General features: G+C 45.3%; 1 protein-coding gene across 3 annotated transcripts in view; it reads left to right on the forward strand.

Annotated features, from left to right (window-relative positions):
• Positions 1-681: 681 nt before the first annotated feature.
• NAV2 (neuron navigator 2) overlaps positions 682-18067 on the forward strand; it is a 288936-nt gene continuing 271550 nt past the window's right edge. For 2 of the 3 annotated variants that reach the window (XM_063095507.1, XM_063095508.1), the window contains exons 1-2: positions 682-864; positions 16806-16923. In XM_063095507.1, the coding sequence (XP_062951577.1) occupies positions 793-864; positions 16806-16923 (190 nt within the window). In that variant the 5' untranslated portion in view covers positions 682-792. Of the gene's footprint in view, positions 865-8120; positions 8168-16805; positions 16924-18067 lie in introns of those variants that run through there. The other variant, XM_063095509.1, reaches the window with a different exon arrangement.

Below are 18067 nucleotides of genomic sequence, written 5' to 3' on the forward strand. Positions count from 1 at the left end.
CTGCTTTAATAACCTTCCTCCTGAAGTCTACACTGGTCCACTCGACGAAATCTGGAACCCAGTGCCCATGCCCTGATAGCCTTTTTGAAACCTCTGCAAAGTTGAGTGAAGACTCACACTCTCTTCCTTTGCAGAAGTGAGACCTTTGGGCGAAACATGCAGATCCCTCCCCTTCACTGGCCTTTTAGCAAAACCTAAGGCAGGCAGGCACTTTTGTTCCTCCCTTTGATAGAAAGAGTGTCGGGCAAAAGATGAGACATGGGAAGGTCCCCCCATGTGACTAACACCACCAAAAGTTGTCAACCTCTGCTGCAGAAGATGAAAGCACATAAGGCTTCTGCTCTTGTGTGGCTGAAGTGAAGCTTGCACAGCCCTTCGGCCTGGAGCTTCCTTGCCCAGCCTTTGCCAAGCATGGGCCCAGAGGGGAGCCATCCTCAGGTTTGTTTGCCTGGGGCAGCCAAAGAAACCGTGATTTATTTCCCCCGAGCGTGTCATGAAAATGTAAGCACAGAGAGTCAGATTATTTTGGAGGGTGAAGAGGATTGGGTGGGGGAAATGGAGGTGGAAAAGCTGCAGCAGTCTGGAGTCAGGGCTGGGGGCCAGAGGGCCGCCCAGGGGTTGGGGTAACATAAGCTGCTGCTATTCAGGAGGTGGCCTGGGTAAGAAAATCTGACCACAGCGGGTGCGTGACTTCAGCTAAAATTAACCTTTGAGGCTTCACACGCTTCCACAGTGCTTTGAACTAGACACCCTGGGGAGGGCGCAGGCCTTGACTGCTGGGGAACTGAAGCCATGCCTGTAAGCATCAACTTGTGGGTTCCCGCCCGGGGTCAAAGTCGAGATTCCTGTGACCATTATAAAGTGGTAAGCAACCTCAAGGGATGTTGGCAGGGTCTCTGGGGAGAGAGGATGACGTTTCTTTGAACTGGGGTTGTGTTTAGAGATGGTTACAATTTATTTTCTATGCCGAGTGGGACCATGAGCCCTTTAAGTGGGTCTTTCATCTGTGGAACACTTTGCTGAGCTAGCTGCCACCTCTTTGTCACTATTTTGTTTCGTATGTCCTCATGGGTGAGGGCTGAGTGATGTATTTTTAGAGCACATAGAGAAAGATCTCTGTGGAAGTTGTTGGTGGCCTGAGAAAATACAATTGCATAAACTGAAGGCCCGAGCTGATGGGGCCTGATCAGGAGGGTTGTGGATGTCAACAGGTGTGGCAGGTGTCAGTCTGTTTTCTTAATTGTGGGCCTCAGCAGGTGCAAATTGCAGAAAGAGTATCTTTTGTTAAGGGTTGGAGGAGATTTCAGGGAGTGCTCCAGAGGGTTTCATTGCAGGAAAGACTTGTTTAGGGACAGCTGGAAGCGATTTCCCATCTAGTGAGACCCTGGAATGGCCCAGGAAGGGCACCGTGGCTCTCTCCCTCTCCTGGCCAGGGCAACCTGGATGGGATCTTTCAAGCTGGAAGGCAGCTGCCTCCGTGGCTTTCCACTTGCTGTGGAGAAACCTTCTGGGAGCTTGCATTCACAAAGCAAAAAGGCAAGATGCACTTTCCTTCCTTTATGCTTCCTTAACTTTCAGACATGAGTGTAACCCAAGGACTGCTGGCAGTCCTGGCTCTTGCAGCAGCGTTGCTCTGGTTTGACAGTCAGAATGGTCACTTTGATGTGGTCTGAGTGGTCAGAGGCCAAGCTTTATGACAGGGAGAGGCCCTCCTTAGCTTATTTTTCTTGCAAAAATGATGTGGTTTATCCTCCCTGTCTCAAAACTTATCCCTGCTCCTCTCCACCCCCCCAACCCCACCTTCACAACTTCCTATCCAACACAACTTCCTACGCAGTATTAGCATTGTAAGGTGGTTTGGCAGGGGCTTATTTTCTAGGGAAGAGTGTTCTTCTCTTATTTTCTTAATGATTACTGTGTATAACTGACCTTGGAATAATTGATTGTAAAAATGTTTGAACCCCTACAGCATTTGCTTAGGTGAGCCGATATTCTGTGTTGCCCCTTATGTGCAAGGATATGAATGATGTAGAAAAAAATCCCTGCAGGAAGATACCTTTTGACACAGTTTTGGGGCCGTTTTCCATGTGAGCCACTCTACTGAGTCCTTTGAACATTTTATATCCTCTTGTTGCCTCCATCCTCCCAGTGCATTGGCTCGTTAAATGTGGAGGGCTGCTGGGATATTGGACACATGTGTCTTTTGCTTCAATTGTCTAACTCTACCCAGACCAAGCACAATTAATGGGGATGTTTTGGGGTTATTATGTTTTTAACTCCTATGGTCTAGGCTTACTGCCCTGTGGAAGGGATTTCTTTTGAGGTAGGGTGTTAAAAATAGATATTATGGTAGCTCACTGTGACATGTGGTTCTGAGCTTCGGTGAACACATCGTGCATGCCTGCGTGGGGGATTTCCATCCCCTGCTGACCCTGCCTGGATAGACACAGAATTCAAACTCCCTCCAGTTTCATCTTGCAACTTCCTTCCTCATTGTGGTCATCTGAATGAGGTGGCCTGATTTTTGTAACTGCCTCGTGACATAAAGATGACTCACTGAGTTGGAATAGGTAGGCTGTAGTACTGATGTTCATCTTCGTCCAGCTGAGATCTGACTTGCCTCATCTATGAAATGGGGAGACCGCAGGCTACTGCCCATGTTTCCCAGGATTGTAGTGAGGCTCAAGATTGGTTTTGTTTACAAAAGAGCTTTATAAGTTGTAAGTGCTGCAGATGAGAGGCAGAGGTAGCACTGTTGTTATTAGGACTTTGTTATTCTTCTTGAGATGATTCAATCAGGGCTTTCATCCAGGACTTTGTAGAATAAATAGTATCTTTGTGCAAATTGTTCTTTTGTGCTCTGGGCCAGGTTTTCTCCTGGGTAGGAAGACACCTCTTCTTTCCTAGGTGCCAGCTTGGTATCTGGTAGTCTTCCTAGCTGAAGCCTATTATAAAAATACAAAACACAAAAATCCTGAGATGCCCCCAGGCCTGAGAGCGATGACATGTGGGCTGGAGAAGGGCCTGGGGCACAATGGTCACTTCCAATGTGGTCAGGTCTCTTGGCTGTGGAATTGCTGAGAAAGGAATAAAGCTCCTAAAGGGGAAGGAGCAGGGACATGCGTTAAGTTCCTAGGACAGGGCAGTGCCAGCCACTGCTGGGAATTGCCTGCTGCCCAGAGTTTTTTAAAAGCTTTTGCTACACAACTTTTCCACAAATGGTACAAGTGTCTTTGCCAGAGAGATGCAGCGCTCTGACCAATTATGAGAATGGATCTTCTCAAGTCCCTCTGTACCTCCCTTAGTAAGCACCACTGCCCTTCACTGAGTACTTGTACGCCTGTGCTCACAGGCACTTCACATTTTTTTCATTTAATCTTTAAGTTTGCACATTAGGTACTATTATCATCTCCATTTCACAGATGAAGAAACTGAGTTTGAAGAGTTTAAGTGACTTGCCTGAATTGAGGTTCCTTAAGAGGTGAAGCCAGGATTTGATCCCAGATCCGACATCACACTCTACATGACCCTTTCTCCTTGTCGGTAACACAAAATTCAGGGAAGTTTATGGTAGATAGAGACTAACTTCAACACGGAATATGTGCCCACCTAAGCAAATGCTTTAGGGGTTTAAACATTTTACAACCAGTCATTCCAAAGTCAGTGCCTTATGGTTCATTACTATGGTTGGCACTTCCTTTATGTAGAAAAAAAATTTTACACGTATTTATTTATTTATACATAAAAATATTTTCTTCAGGGCCCTAAGCTCTTCCACCTCCCTCTTTCTCTAGGTGAAGCCAGATGAGGAGGACCCCACCACATTGCTTTTGCTGTAGCTTCAGTTACAGTCCCTGGCAGAAAAGGGGAACTGTCCTCAGGATCCTCTCAATCTGCATCTTCTAGATAAATCAGGCTGCCTCGTAATCTTTCAAGAAAACTGACCCCCCCTGCTCCAGGGGAAATCCTTAATCTACCATCTGCTGCTCAGGTTTTTTAGGTAAGAAACATCCTCAGACAGTCACTGTGATTACACCAAATTTGCATTGGGTATTGAATTTTAATAAACATGTTTATTAAATGTACATGTTATATAGCCACCTGCAGTGATCTGAATGGCCTCCAAACAAAAAACAAAAAAAAAGTTTTACCATAAGAAAGATCTCTCCCAGTCTCGCCTAATGATTGCATTTCCTCACATAATCTCCTGGCTTTAAAGCATTGAGGACCCCATTGGAAATGTAAATGTCAGTTGGGAACAGTGACTCAGCGTTCCCTGCCAAAACTGCGGTGTGGAACCCAACAAGCCCTGATGGAGTGGGATGAAGGGCAGGTGAGTTTTGATCACCGGGGTCAGGCAGAGACAGGGTCAGGTCCAGTCTCTGGGGCCAGGGGAGCCCCTTGAGCAGACCTATTGGGACACCTCGGTGGGGGTGGAGTCAGTGTGGGGGAAGTGGGGCAGCTGGAGGGCCACAAATGTTTGGGAGACCAAAGCTAAACCTGAGACTTGTGTAAAAGGAGAGATCTGGTAGCCAGCAGGGCCTTTCAACCAGCATTCTTTGAGTGCCCTGTGACAAGTATCCTGCTAGGTGATGCAAAGGGACACCATGAGCTCACCACCTACCCACTTGGCCCCGTGAATAAACCTCGTCACTCTCTTTACTGGGAGTAACCTACCCATGGCTCCGGCTCACTCTCTCCTGTCCCATCATCACTGGGAAGCAGAAGAACTTGGCACCTCTTGTCATTCGAGAGGATTCCACTTGCCCTAGAAAGCACCAGGAAGAATAGAGATTGTACTGAAGATTTCCAAGGAGAGAGTTTAGATCTGCTATAACTTCACTAATTGCCCCTTGATCCTGTTTCCAAGCCTTCTCCCCTCCCAACCACACAGCCTCTGTGCTTCCAGTTCTCCCAGCTCCAGATCTGACCTTCTTTCTGGAATTCCCTGTTTCTCATGCAAAGCATTTTAGCTCAAGTTTCCACTCCCCTAAATTTTTATACTCCTACCCATCATTTTACAAAACAAATCTCCCCCTTGTGAGGTAAGGGGGTGGGCTGAGGAGAGAAAATAACTTTTTTTTTCCCCTGTCTCACCTGTTATATACTCAGTGGTGTTTGACAATTGGCAGTCTGAGGAAAACAGCCTGATGGGTGGCGCTTGCCAATTTCTATGGTGTAAATCCTCCTACCAAGCCTGATTTCAGTCTACTAACATGCTGTCTCTTCTGGAAAGAGACAGTAGTACACCATTAAACAGTGTTTCCCTCATACAGATATAATACATGTAAATACACTCAAGAGCATAAACAATAATAAAATTTGTAACATAATTAGGAAGTGATAAGTTTTGAGTACTTATTGCCACCTTCGAAAATATAACTTAATTGTAAGTTTATATAATTTAATTTTAAAATAATGTCTGCAGTTAACAGCCAGCTCTCAAATTTCCTGAAAAATTTACAGTCAACTCTCCTGGGCAGTACAGGCCTGGTATACACAATGTATGTATGTTTGTATCTTTCTTAATAGCATTTTAACATCCACAGTCAGGGGTGCTACTACCATGCTACTGAAAAGCATCTCACAGTAAAGTGTTACTTACCAGTGCCTGTTCTGTGCCTTTTGCTATGATTGATCTAAAACGTATATGAAATAGCATCTTGATTTCACAGACTTTATGATCTAGGCAGTGAGGGGGAACATAAAATGTTCGTTCATCTATCCTACTCGTTCATCCATCTGTCTGTTCATCCATTTCCCCATTTAATCATTCATCTATCTTGTCTTCTACGCACTCATCCATGTGTCCATCCATCTGAGCATTCACCAGTCTGTTTAACCAGCTCTCCCTCACTATGACTGTCCATCTGTTTTCCTTCCTTCCATTCATCCATCCATCCATCCACCCACCCACCAGTAGGTCAATAAGTGCTTGTTTGTCGAGCCTCTATAGTGAGTCAGGTGTTGTGCTAGTGTTTCGAAGATATGCAAAACTTAATTCTCTACTCTGGAGAAGCTCCTAATTGAGAGCCATGTGAATTGTTAGTTGTAGTAGTCATGATAAAGATGTGTGCTAAGTGCTTTTAGAGGCAAGAAGGAACAAATAATTCCATGATTGAGAGTTGGAAAGGGGTTGGGAATGGCTTTATAGGGATTGACACTTGTCCTGGGTTTTAAGGTGCTGGAGTAGAAAAGGCACCACAGGCAGAGAAGATAGTGTGTATAAAGGCACAGCGTGGGTGTGTGGACTTGTTTTAATCCTTCACTAGGATTTCAGAGAAGTCCAAGAAGTCTGGCAGGCAGGACTGGTTTGTAGGAGGAGGGAGCATACTGCTAAGTGGATGGGGGTGAGGGAGGCATGCCAGACCTGAAACCTGCCAACAGGAGCCCAGGGTTAAAGTGGCATGGAACTGGTGTGAGGTGTGCTGCTGATAGACAGGAAGGGATTTGTGGGTTGGGGACATGGAGACAAAAGAAACTAACATTCAAAGACACCACCTATGTACTAGACACTTGACATACATTTAGTCCTCACAGTAGACACAATAGTCCTCACGATAGGTAATAGATTATTATCCCATTTTACAGATATGGAAGCTGAGGCTCAGACAGTGGTGGTTTGTCCAAGGTACACAACCATGGCATACAAAAGTCCAAACATGTGCAGAGTTCTGTAGATCTAATCTCTCACTCTGTCCACTCAATGATCCTGTGAAGAAGAAACCAAGACTCAGGTTAAGCAACCTGTCAGAAGTCACCCAGGACTCCAAGGTCTTGGCTAGGCATGGTGGGGCTAAAAGCCCTGGGGAGCCTGTGCCTAGAAAGCTAAGCTGAGGCATTTGGGCTGGATGGAGGCAACAGAGAAGCAGAGGTGCTGGCATGTCTTTACCTTCAGTCTTCAGGTGAGGGGAGCTGCAGAAGTGTGGCAGACTCGATGGAGGCTAATACATAAATGATCGGTTTGTGACCAGACCAGAGAGAGGCCTATATTATGTTCCAGGTTCTCCCCACCCCCTTAGCTGTGGCTGCCCCTTAGATGTGGCAGCTCTGACTGATGTTTGTTGTCAAAAAGCGTGTGCTCAGCAGCTGGCAAGGCTGCCTGGAAGGGCCTGCTTCCCATCACAGTAGGGGAACCACTTGGAAGGAGAATGTGTCTAATTAATGAAAGTAGGAAGGCAGAGAAAATACTTGAGAGATTCCAAGTGGGGCTCTGACATTTGGCTTTCTTGGTGCCACTAGACATTGTGGTTAAAAGTTGTTCCTATCTGGGTTCTAAGGTTGGAGAGATGGGAGGGAGTGCTATAGAGAGGGATCCAATTTTATTCTAAAGAGACCAGTAAGTATTCCGATTTTCATACTTTGGTTTTCTAGGGAGAGAGGGAGACACACTGAGAGAGATTGTAGCTGTGAGGCCAGGCTGCCGAGGTCAAATGGAGCTTCACCTTTTGGTTGCTGCGTGTGACCCTGTGCGTGTTACTTTACCTTTCAGAGCCTCTATTTTCCCGTATGTAAAATGGGCATGATCATTCATTTGTTCAACAACTATTTAGTAAGCACATTCTATGTGCCAGGCATTGTTCTAGACGTTTGGAAAAATTCGATGAGCAAAACATAAGAATTCCTGTCCTCCTGGAGCTGCTACTTTAGTGGGGGAGATCACAGGTATAAAACACCTGGCACACAGTGGGCCTTTGACAGAAGCACATGCCCCCAGCACACAGCAGGTAGTGATCAAGCAAGCAAATGAACGAGAAAATAATTTGTGACCTGTGAACTGTGATGCAGAGCATTGGCTGTCCCAGGAAAACAGTGCAAGAGAGGAAGATCCTGGGCATCGAATGTGGATTAACCTGAGGTATGTAGGAAGTGGGCACCTACGCTGTCATGCTCAAGAAATCTCCAGTTCCTCCCAGCATGTTCACCAGCCTGGCTTATTTTTCTAGAGGCTCAGTTTCAAAACCTCTGCAGTTACTGTGCACACCCACCTGCGTCTTGTTCTTGTTCCTGACAGTGCCACCATTGTGTGGCTGTGGGGCCATTCCCAGGCACACGTTGGCATCCGCTGCTACGTAAGGTCCCAGGCCAGCCCTGCCCCTCTGCAGACAGGAAGAACTGGGAAACTTTACCCCTGTGTGTTTCCCCATTCAGATACAGCCCTGAGATGGTAACTCATGTTATATTGGCATTTTGTTTTGCTGTAGTGACATTGTTGTGAAATTATGCTTGCTTTGTGCTTTGGAGACATAGGAAAGTGCCAGCTTACATCTTGGGTCTGTTAGTCCTGAGTACCAAGTGGCCAGGTCTGTTCCCAGGGACAGGAGACACTGTGGTGGCTATTGAGCAGTAAGCCTTTCTCTCACTACTTTTCCCACACTACTGTGGCACTTGACCCTCCGTGGCTAGTGGTTTCTGTGTGGGCCCCTCAATAGCAGTGTAGTGTCATTAGTAGCCAGAATCACTGCTTTCAAACCCTGTATACTTGTCATGTCACATTGAGGAAATCACTTTACCTCTTAGAGCCTCAGTTTCCTCATTTGTAAAATGGGAAAAATAATACTTTCCTTACAGGTGAGTTGGGAACTAAAGGAATTCATTGTGTGCAGAGTGCTCACATTGTATGTTATCTTCATGGTATTATAGTTGCGGTAACATATTGAGCCCTTACTAGGTGTCAGGCACTGTTAGATTGTCTCATTTCAGTCTCACAGTAACCCGAATAGTAGCTGATCTATTTTACAGATGAGGAAACTGAGGCTCAGATTAACTTGTCCAGGATCACTCTGCTAGGAAATGGTTGAGGCATGTTTGGAACCTAAATGGTCTGACTCCAGAAGGTGTTCTCTTAATCTGTTTACCATGGACATTTGGCAAATGGTCATTATTATCCTATACAGACCAGAGCAAGAGCAGCACCCAGCATAGACAGGTGCTTACACAATGTTTGCTTGATGCACCAAGGTGTGCATGCAGCTCTGAGCAACTTAACTTGATATTCAGGGGTAAAGTGGGAATAAGAATGGTGCCAGGATGTGGAGACAGATGGAAATCCAGATTAATGATAAATTCTGCTGCTGTCTCTAGTCACTTGCTCTGTGTATGTATGTGTGTGTCCCTTTGAAACAAAGGCATGCAGGCAGGTATCAGGGTGTAGCTTTGTTTTGGTGGTTGTGTGGGCAAGCAGGCTACTGCCATCCTCTGGGTCCAGACAGGATTTATACCCTTTGGTATAAATGTTCATGTTAACCATATTACAAAATGTATGTCTAGAGCAAGGGCTGGCAGCTCAGTTCTCAGCGTGCTCAGGTGGGGAATATGGAACCCCGTCACATCTCAGTGATCCTGGAGCCCAGCTTTCTATTGTTTCCCCTGGCTAGAGACCAGCTTGGAGCAACTCAAAAGACTGCTACAAAATCCTATTCATGTGTTTTTCTTGAGGGAAAAGTCCCATCAAGGCTCTTGCTTGTAGTACTTGCTCTTACTTTATATACAATTTTAAAAGTCTTGGGGGACTTTTAAGCAAGGCGCAGCACTCAGCAGGCCCTGAGGGCATCCTTATACATCAGAACACTATTATTCATAGTGGTGTCCATGGGCCATCAAAACGCGAAATTGTGTTAATTAAAAGCGGGGATCATTATAATCCATTTGGAAAAGATCTCCAATGGAATAGTTAAAGATGTGTGGCTCTCAGAAGTGAAGGCTCTCAGTAATCTAGAATGATTTATTCCCCCAAAACTTAACATAGCCAAGTGTTTATTAATTTGAATATTAAAAATAACTCTTTATTTAATACAGCGTACTATATGCTGTGTGAACCACTTACGTACATTATCTAATTTAGTTTGTAAAACAACTCTATATCCCTGATGCACAAGTGAGGGACACTGGCACTCGGGGGATATGACTCACCCAGGGTCACCCAGTTGGTTAGGCAAAGGCAGAGCTCAACCCTGGTCGACGCCAATACCTGAGACTCCAGGCACTTGCTTTTGTGATTACTGCAGCTGCTGAAGGACCATAAGTCCCCTGAGTAATACATCAGAAGATGGCAAAGATGGGGATGGAAGGAGGGCCACCGCCTTCCAGGGTGAGCACGTGGGGTGGTCTAAGGACATTGGGCAGAACTGGACTCCACTCCTGGAAAACTGGGAGCAGAGCCAGTGTGCAGGCCCAGGCCACATTGTGCTGTGTGACCTTGAGCAAAAGATTTGCTTCTCTGTGCTACACCTCTTTCTCCAGTGTATAGGGCTGGGGACACCATTTCACCCTTTCGACCATCTTAAGGCAGTGGTTGTCAATCCCAAGGCCAGGGGCAACATTGAGAGGAGGATAGGTTAGACTGTTGCAGAGAGAGGAAGTGGGAAACAGTCACCAGCTGATTCAGTCCCCTCACACCCACTCCATGCAGCTAAAAGGTTATGTGGACATTTGTGATATCTGTGGGGTGGGTACCATGCTCCTTGGTAGATGTTGCAGATGCAGAAATGAATGTGTCATCAGCTTTACCCTTCACAACAAACAGTGCATTTTGATTTTCTAAAATTGCAAACAATTGAATAAACAGTGACATTCTTTGTGGTATTCAAGGACAGGGTGAACACTCTCCCTACTATTGTTGCAATATCATTTTTGTACTTGAGAGCAATCAGAGCTAAACCATTTAACCACATATGTTCAGTCGTACAAATGATATTGTGCTGATGATTTGACCAAAGTCTAGAGTGACGCTTCTTGAATTGAGGCCAAACAGTAGTATTCCCTTTGTAATTAATCTACTAGAAACCATCGCAGACTCTAAATGACTGGTTTACTTTAATCTTTAGTCTCCCCATTGGCATTTCCTTCTAAAAGATACATTATACCCTTCTCCTGGAACTGCTATCCTGATGCCATCTGCCTTCTAGATCCATATCAGTCTGGATTTATAGTGTGGTTGCTATGGCTCCATTCTAGCACTTTCAGTATAGTTGTTTTGCAGAATTTTTCTTGGGTTTCTTACCTAGAGTGCTAACCCCCCTTCATTTGAGGGCTAATTGCAGTACAAACCTAGCAACGTTATTATCTCCTCTGGTTTAACACAGTGCCATTATTATCAGTTTTGTTATTATAACTAATAATCAAGTTCTTTACTTCAACTGATCTGTCAAAATGTTCTCTTTGGGATTTCAGCCTGTTTGATATGGAATGATGTGGAGTGATAAGCAAACAATTGACACACTCCTTGAAATTCTGTCAGGAGTAATAAAGTGAATCAAAACGAATTCACTGTTCAGCTGTCTTTGCCTTCCTTCCCCCCTTTTATCTCTTCAGATCTTTGACAGCAGCTTCTCTCTTGCAGAGCAATTCTGGAGCATCGAGTCACTGGTTAGAGGGGGTGGGGAAAGAGTTATACTCAGCAAGATGGAGCGGAAAGGCAGCCGTACCCACAGACTCCTTGAGTATAGTGTGAAAGGATCCTAGAGCCTTTCTCTTAGGAATGATTTGATGATTTGGGGTTGAGATTGAGGATGTGGTTTCTTTCTTTCCTACTGTGTGGCTTTTTGTTTTGTCAGTTTCTGCTGAAAGTTCACAGGTACCTTCCTGGGGTAAACCAGGATCAAGGACCAGTGGGCTCCTGGACAAAAGCAACTGCAGCGCTCGAGCCTCTATAATCTGGGGGAGTGAGAGGCCTTGGAGTAATCACTTCTGGATACCCAAGGCGTAGACGGGAAACCCAGCATAATTTAGCCCTTGTTTAAAATCTTTCAAACACATGTTGCTACATTTTTGCTGAGTTGCTGAACTTGATGGAGTCTGTCTTTGAAGACTAAGGATACTGTGAGTTTATTTTTCAAGGATGACCCTTGGAAGAATGGTTTTCATTGCATGAGCTACTGGAACAGCAAGTGAAAGACATGGAGCTGAATATATGTCCGTGCTTAGCATGGCCCGTGGAAACTGTTTTTAAAATAAATCTAGGTGTTTTCCTGTGATTCACTTCTTCAAAAAGTTGAAGGTTAGGGGTAGGGAGGGGAGGAGGAACCCCGGATAATTAATGATTCTTGTCAGATGGGTCCTGATTAATGAGCTTGAGCTATGTAGTGATTTATTTTTCCTGCTCCCTCTTTTTCAATCAATAAAGAGATTCTGGTTGGAGGATTCCCTGAGAGCTCACATTATTTAAGTTTCTAGTGTAATCAGTTTCCCAAGATTTGCCCTCTTTCTCTGTGTTCAGTGCAGCCCAGCAACCACTTCCCAGTCTCCTGCCACATCCCAGCTTCCCTGCAAGGCACTACCAGGCATGCAGAGATGGGCCAGACGTGGTCACTGCCAAAACCTGGTGGTGGGGGTGAGGAGGTGGTGCCTTTGTACAAGTTCTGTATGATTGCTACATCATATGCAGCTGAGGGTCTGATTAAGAAATTAATTGTGACTTTATGGAGGGATGGGCATTGGAATTGAGCCAGGCAGGGTGGCCACCAAGGGAGGCACTAGGACGGAGGGGGTAGCATGAGTTCAGAGATGGGGAGGTGTGGGGTGTGTTTTCCTCAGGGTAATCATAACAATTACTACTGAGCACTTGGTATGTGTAGGCATATTATCTCATTTAATCCTTATAACACAGACTGGCAAACTCTTTCTGTGAAGAGCTGGCTAGTAAATATTTGAGGTTTTGTGGGCCCAAAGGTCTCTCGCAGCTGATCAGCTTTGCTCTTGCAGCATGGAAGCCACCAGAGACAGATGGACGTGGCTGTGTCCCAATAGAACTTTGTTTACAAAAACAGGTCATCAGCTGGAATTGGCCCAGGTCATAGTTTGCCAATTCCTGCCTTATGATATGTTTGCTGTAATCCCCATTTTATGGAGGATAAAACTGAGGAACAGAAAAATTAACTGAAATTAGTTTGCTCAGGGCCAAGGCCAACTTGACTTGGTCAGATTCCAAAGGCTATGTTCTTAACTTCCACACAAGCTCCCTTCCCTCTGAGGGACTGATTTGTTCTGGGTAAGAGCAGATGGGTGTAAGACAGCCTTGAATCACAGTGTGAAAAGTTTGCCTTTAGTTTACTGGGAAGGGTGGTGCCAGGGATGTTTTTTTGAGCCGGCAGTTAGATTAGAGCTGTACTCTGGGAGGATTAATTTGGCAGTGGTGTGTAGGTAGATTAAAGTTTAGAGAAGGTTCTTGTTTTGGAGTAGACAGGTTCACTCCTTTGGCAGAGCCATTTCTGACCACTATAGCCTTAAAAATTCTCCCTGCTGTACTTGATACCTGCCTGGCCTCACTGTGGCTCCATATTTTGTGTGTGTGTGTTTGTGTGTGTGTATACTTGTTGAACGAAGTCTGGTTAACTTTGGTTTTCTGCTGGACTTTGAGGACTCATGTGGAGGGCTCGTTTTAGAGAGAGTACATCTACTTTAAAGAACCTTAATCCTGGGAAGGGAGTGAGCTGCAGTGCTAGCATCTCCTCCCACTCAGCAATGTCCTTGTCGATGTCCACTTCTCACTCAGCTGATGTTCTTGGTGTGGCTTTAAACTCTGGAACGTCCCCAGGACCCTTCCCACATGGCTGGTGAGATCCCTCTAGGTTTGAGAGTGCCACTTGGGTGCCTCCCCTCCTAGCTAGAGAAGGAAGCCTTGCTCTGTGTTCCAGCCTGGCCGGCTTATGATGTGCTTGTCTTCACACTCTGTTGTACTTTGCGATTCCAGGTGGGGGGTATTCTAAACTCTTGAAATTTTGCTGAGAAGGAGGCTTTGAGTCATTTGTGTCCTGGAGATTCAGGGTAGAGGCTGTGGCTGATTTTGTTATGGCCCATTTTATGATGCTGGTAGTGCAATTTCTAATTATTAGCTTTTCTTTACTGAACACTTAGCATGTGCCAGATTCTATGCCCTAATGTGTATGAGTTCATTTCATGTTCATAGCAGCCTGATTATGTAGGTATTATTATCACCATCTCGCAAACGAGGGCACCTAGGCCAGAGGATGTGGAGGTAATTGGCAGCATAGCAGCTAAGATGTAAAGCAAGTCTGTGGACTCCAAAGTCCTCCTTTTTACTACTCTCTTCCACTGCCTTTGCTCCCTGAGCCCCAAGTGGGTCAGGCCAAGGGCTTCTATGGTACCTTACAGAGTCTTCACAACCACCTTCGGAGATAGGCCTTATGGTGCCTGTTTTATAGCTGAATAAACTGACGCCCAGAAAAGCAGAAAAGTTGAGTGACTTACCCAGGGGCATTTGGATAGCAATGGATAGAACTAGGTTTGGGGTTTTTATTTATTATTTATTATTTTTTTAATTCTTTCAGTGAGAACATAACAAAGCAGAGGAATGAGCCTAGAGTCGGTAGGAGGGTGTCTTGGAGGGGATGAAGGACTCGGCTAACATTTATGTTTGCTTTGGAGAGGCATTGTGGTAGTGTCTCAGGGATTCTGGAATAAGTCATCCTGGGCTCAGATCCTGGCTCTGTCACTTACTTGTGACCTTGGACAAGTTATTTTACCTCTCTGTACTTCAGTTTTCTCCTCTATAAAATGGGCACAATAACAGTATCTAGCTCACAGAATGATTAAATGAGTTAATATGTATAAACTGTTTATGCCAGTGCCTGGCATGTAGTAGGCACTATATGTGTTAGCTGGTATTTATTAAGTTCCTACTCTGCATAAGGCAACTTTTTTCAAATATGTTTTATCACTGGCTCCTCATAATAACTGACAAGTAGATAGTATTGATTCCATTTTACACATAAGAAAACTTGGCCTCAGAGAGGTTAAGTAGCTTACCTGAGGTCGTCTTTCCATTCATCCATAGGTGTATATTGAAGGAATTCTAATGTGCCTTGGGCTGTTGTAAGAACTTGGGATACATCATTGAACAAAACAGACCCAAACCCCTACTCTTGTGGAGACTGCAGAATTGGGACTTGAACCCAGGTCTGCCTCTTTTCCTTTTAAGGTTTATTTTCCTTCTTCTCACCTTCTAAACAATTTTATTTGATGATTATTTAAATTTCAGATTGGCCATTGTAATTGCCAAGATGGTGTTCTGCTTCCTTAGAGAAATCTCTGTACTTATAAAATTGGAAATGATCTTGCTTTACTAAATTTTCTTTTAAGTCAAAGGAATTGATTTTATATTCATTTTATTCACAATATTTTAACATTTGCTAGTACATATTTGAGGGGTACAATATGTTGTTTCAATACATGCACATTCTGCACAGTGATTCCCTAAATAGCATAGTTTTGTACCCATTTTGCTTTACTAGATTTTCATCTTTGACAACTTGGTGGTCATGAGAAAGGAAACGAATGTGGATTTAAAGATTGGTTGCCTTGGGCTGAGGTATGAAAGAGAGCCATCCTGTGGGTGTGCCTCTTCTGCTGTGGGTCTCTGCAGTGAGGACAGAGCTTCCAGGAGGGTGTGTGGGGGTGTGTATGTGGATAGGAGTTGTTGCTCTCACCTCCAGATCAGCTAGAACATGCAGCTCTTCTTGGGAGGAAGTCCCTAGTGTCCCCAGATGGAGTATAGTGGAATTGTGCCTTCTTAGAAGGGCCCTGCTTTGCAAGTCTGGGCCCCTGCTGCTGTTCCTGTTCCAGGAGCCTTGAGGAACAGCGCCCCATTGCGTGAGATTACCCTAGGCAAGGCGTTGAGAAGAACAGTATGGAGGCTGAGAGCGTCGGCTGCTCTGTGAGTCACGTGGATACTGGGAGCAGGCCCACTGGTGGGGGTGGAATGATCACCATTTTGGTGGAAACATCATGTGGATTAGTATGTGAACCTGTTGCTACTAACCAGATGAGGTGGCTCTCCTCGAGCAGTCATTTGTTCATATCACTCTGAGAAGAAGAGGTGCTGGTACACAGGGGCCTACATGCTCACACACAAACACCCCTGGCACATCTACATGCTCACAAATCCATGCAGAAGACTTAGCACTCAAAACAAAATATCTCCCATCAATTTTATTTATTTGTGGCTTTGTCAGGAGTAAGCTTTTAGGTGATAGTTTTCTTGTGCTTGTTGGCCTGTTGGAAGAAAATATTCTATTTCTCTGACGATTCTGTGACCAAACAGAACAGGTCTGATATGTTCTCCATGGGGGTCTGCTGTCCTGATGCCATGGGTGACCCAGCCTTTGCCTTCCAGGGGGCTGTGCACACCAATGTTGTGGTTAAATATGTTGGAATTTGCTTGGTTTTGTTCGCAGAATCCCAACAGTGAAAATGATGCCTGGCTTTTAAATTAAACCGATTAAATTTGAGATTATTGTAAAGCCATAAATAACTCCACTCACACAGGAGTAATTGAAGGGGCTCTGTGTTTTCGTACTTGGCTTCTTTACAAGAGACCCGGCTCCTGAGAACTGGGCGAATTCAATAGCCTTCCTTACCCTGAAATGGCCTGTTAAGAGATGCCTGTTGGGTGGTAACCTCCCCATACGTTTTCTCAATAAAGAGAAAAAGATGAGAAGGGGTGGGGGGACGTCGCTTGCATATAGAGCTGCAGCCTCTCAAAGCCGTCTGGAGCAGACTGTTTAGTTCCATGTCCCCTGTCCCATTCAGACCACTGCATGTTTTGAAGCTTTCTTTAGCTTTTCCCTGAGCCTTGACGGTAGATCTCTCAATAGGAGAAAGCCCAGCTATGGTTAGCTGAATGCACGATCAGCACAATGCACTGAATTTTAATGGTGCTGGCTGGCCCTGAAAGCTTGCCAACAGGACAGTGGCTGTTATGTCCAAGTGCCGGCCTGAGCAGCTGCCTGGGACTCTGAGATGGGGTCCGACTGGGTTCCTAAACCTGCCTGTTTGCTTTTTTGCAGATCTACACGGACTGGGCCAATCATTATCTAGCCAAATCTGGCCACAAACGTCTCATCAAGGATCTCCAGCAAGATGTGACGGATGGCGTCCTCCTGGCCCAGATCATCCAGGTCGTGGGTAAGAACACATTTTAACCTTGTGGGATGATGAGTTACAGTGGAGCCAGCCCAGGAGGGGTTGAATGGGGCGAAGAGAACAGAAAATGGAAATCTCTGCGAAAGAGGCAGCGTTTCTGTTGCATATATTGACAATTTATTTGATTCCGTTTTTTTGACTCAGGTTGTGTAGGTACCAGCTTGCTTTTCCTGTTAAGATCACACATACAGCAATCTCCTCTTGATCCAGTTAGAGAAAAAACTAGTGAAAGCCAGAGGGAAATGCTGGGTTTTGGAGAAGGCACACTCTGCCCCTGCTTCTTGCCTCATACTATCTTTCTGGCTCTCTCATTTTCCCCCTTGGATAGTACTTTTTTTGTGGATCACTCTGGAAATATTAAGGGAAGGGAAAAAAAAAAAAAAGAAACATGGGTCTGGTTTAATCCTGCCAGTTCTAATTGGGTCTGAGAAATCAAAGGATAAAACTTCGGAGAGGGTTGTTTGGTTCTGGTTTAAATACTAGGCAAAGGGAACTTGAGCAGTGGAATTTTTAATGCCTTGGCTGTGTGCTGGGAGGAGGGGGTTCCTCCTGGCAAGGCATGTGGTAGATGCTGGCCACAGCTTTGCTTTGGGCCTTAAAGGGAAGCAAATGCCCCAGTGGTCTGCTTGAGAGCTCAGAGCAGACTGAGGAGGCAGGAGGTCAATTAGGTGGCATTAGGGTGACTGTTGTCACTGACAGCCTTGGCAGCTGACTCATGCCAAGAGAGAAGGTGCAGGAAAAGGACAGAAGCCCCAGCCTTTCTGGCATGTGTTGTTAGGGAGAAGTTGCTTATCCTTCATCGTTGTGGCTTTCATCGTTGTGGCTCTGCTCAGACCTGTGGAGAGTGTACTAGAAAACGCAGACAGGTCTGCCTTAGTGAAACTTTTGGACTGCCACTGCACTCAGAGAAAAGTCTCCCTGCTATCATAAGATTGATTTCTGAAGACTAGCTGGGGTTGGTCCTCCTCTTTCTCTCCTTTTCTTCCCCTCCCTGTATTAGTTTTCTATTGCTGTACAACAAATTGTCACAAACTAGCTGCTTAAAACCACATGTGTTTATAATCTCACAGCTTCTGGGGATCAGGATTCGGCACACGTTAGCCGGGTGCCTCTGAAAGGCTGCCGT

The sequence above is a fragment of the Cynocephalus volans genome, chromosome 4 (assembly GCF_027409185.1).
Source record: "Cynocephalus volans isolate mCynVol1 chromosome 4, mCynVol1.pri, whole genome shotgun sequence".
Classification (NCBI taxonomy): Eukaryota; Metazoa; Chordata; class Mammalia; order Dermoptera; family Cynocephalidae; genus Cynocephalus; species Cynocephalus volans.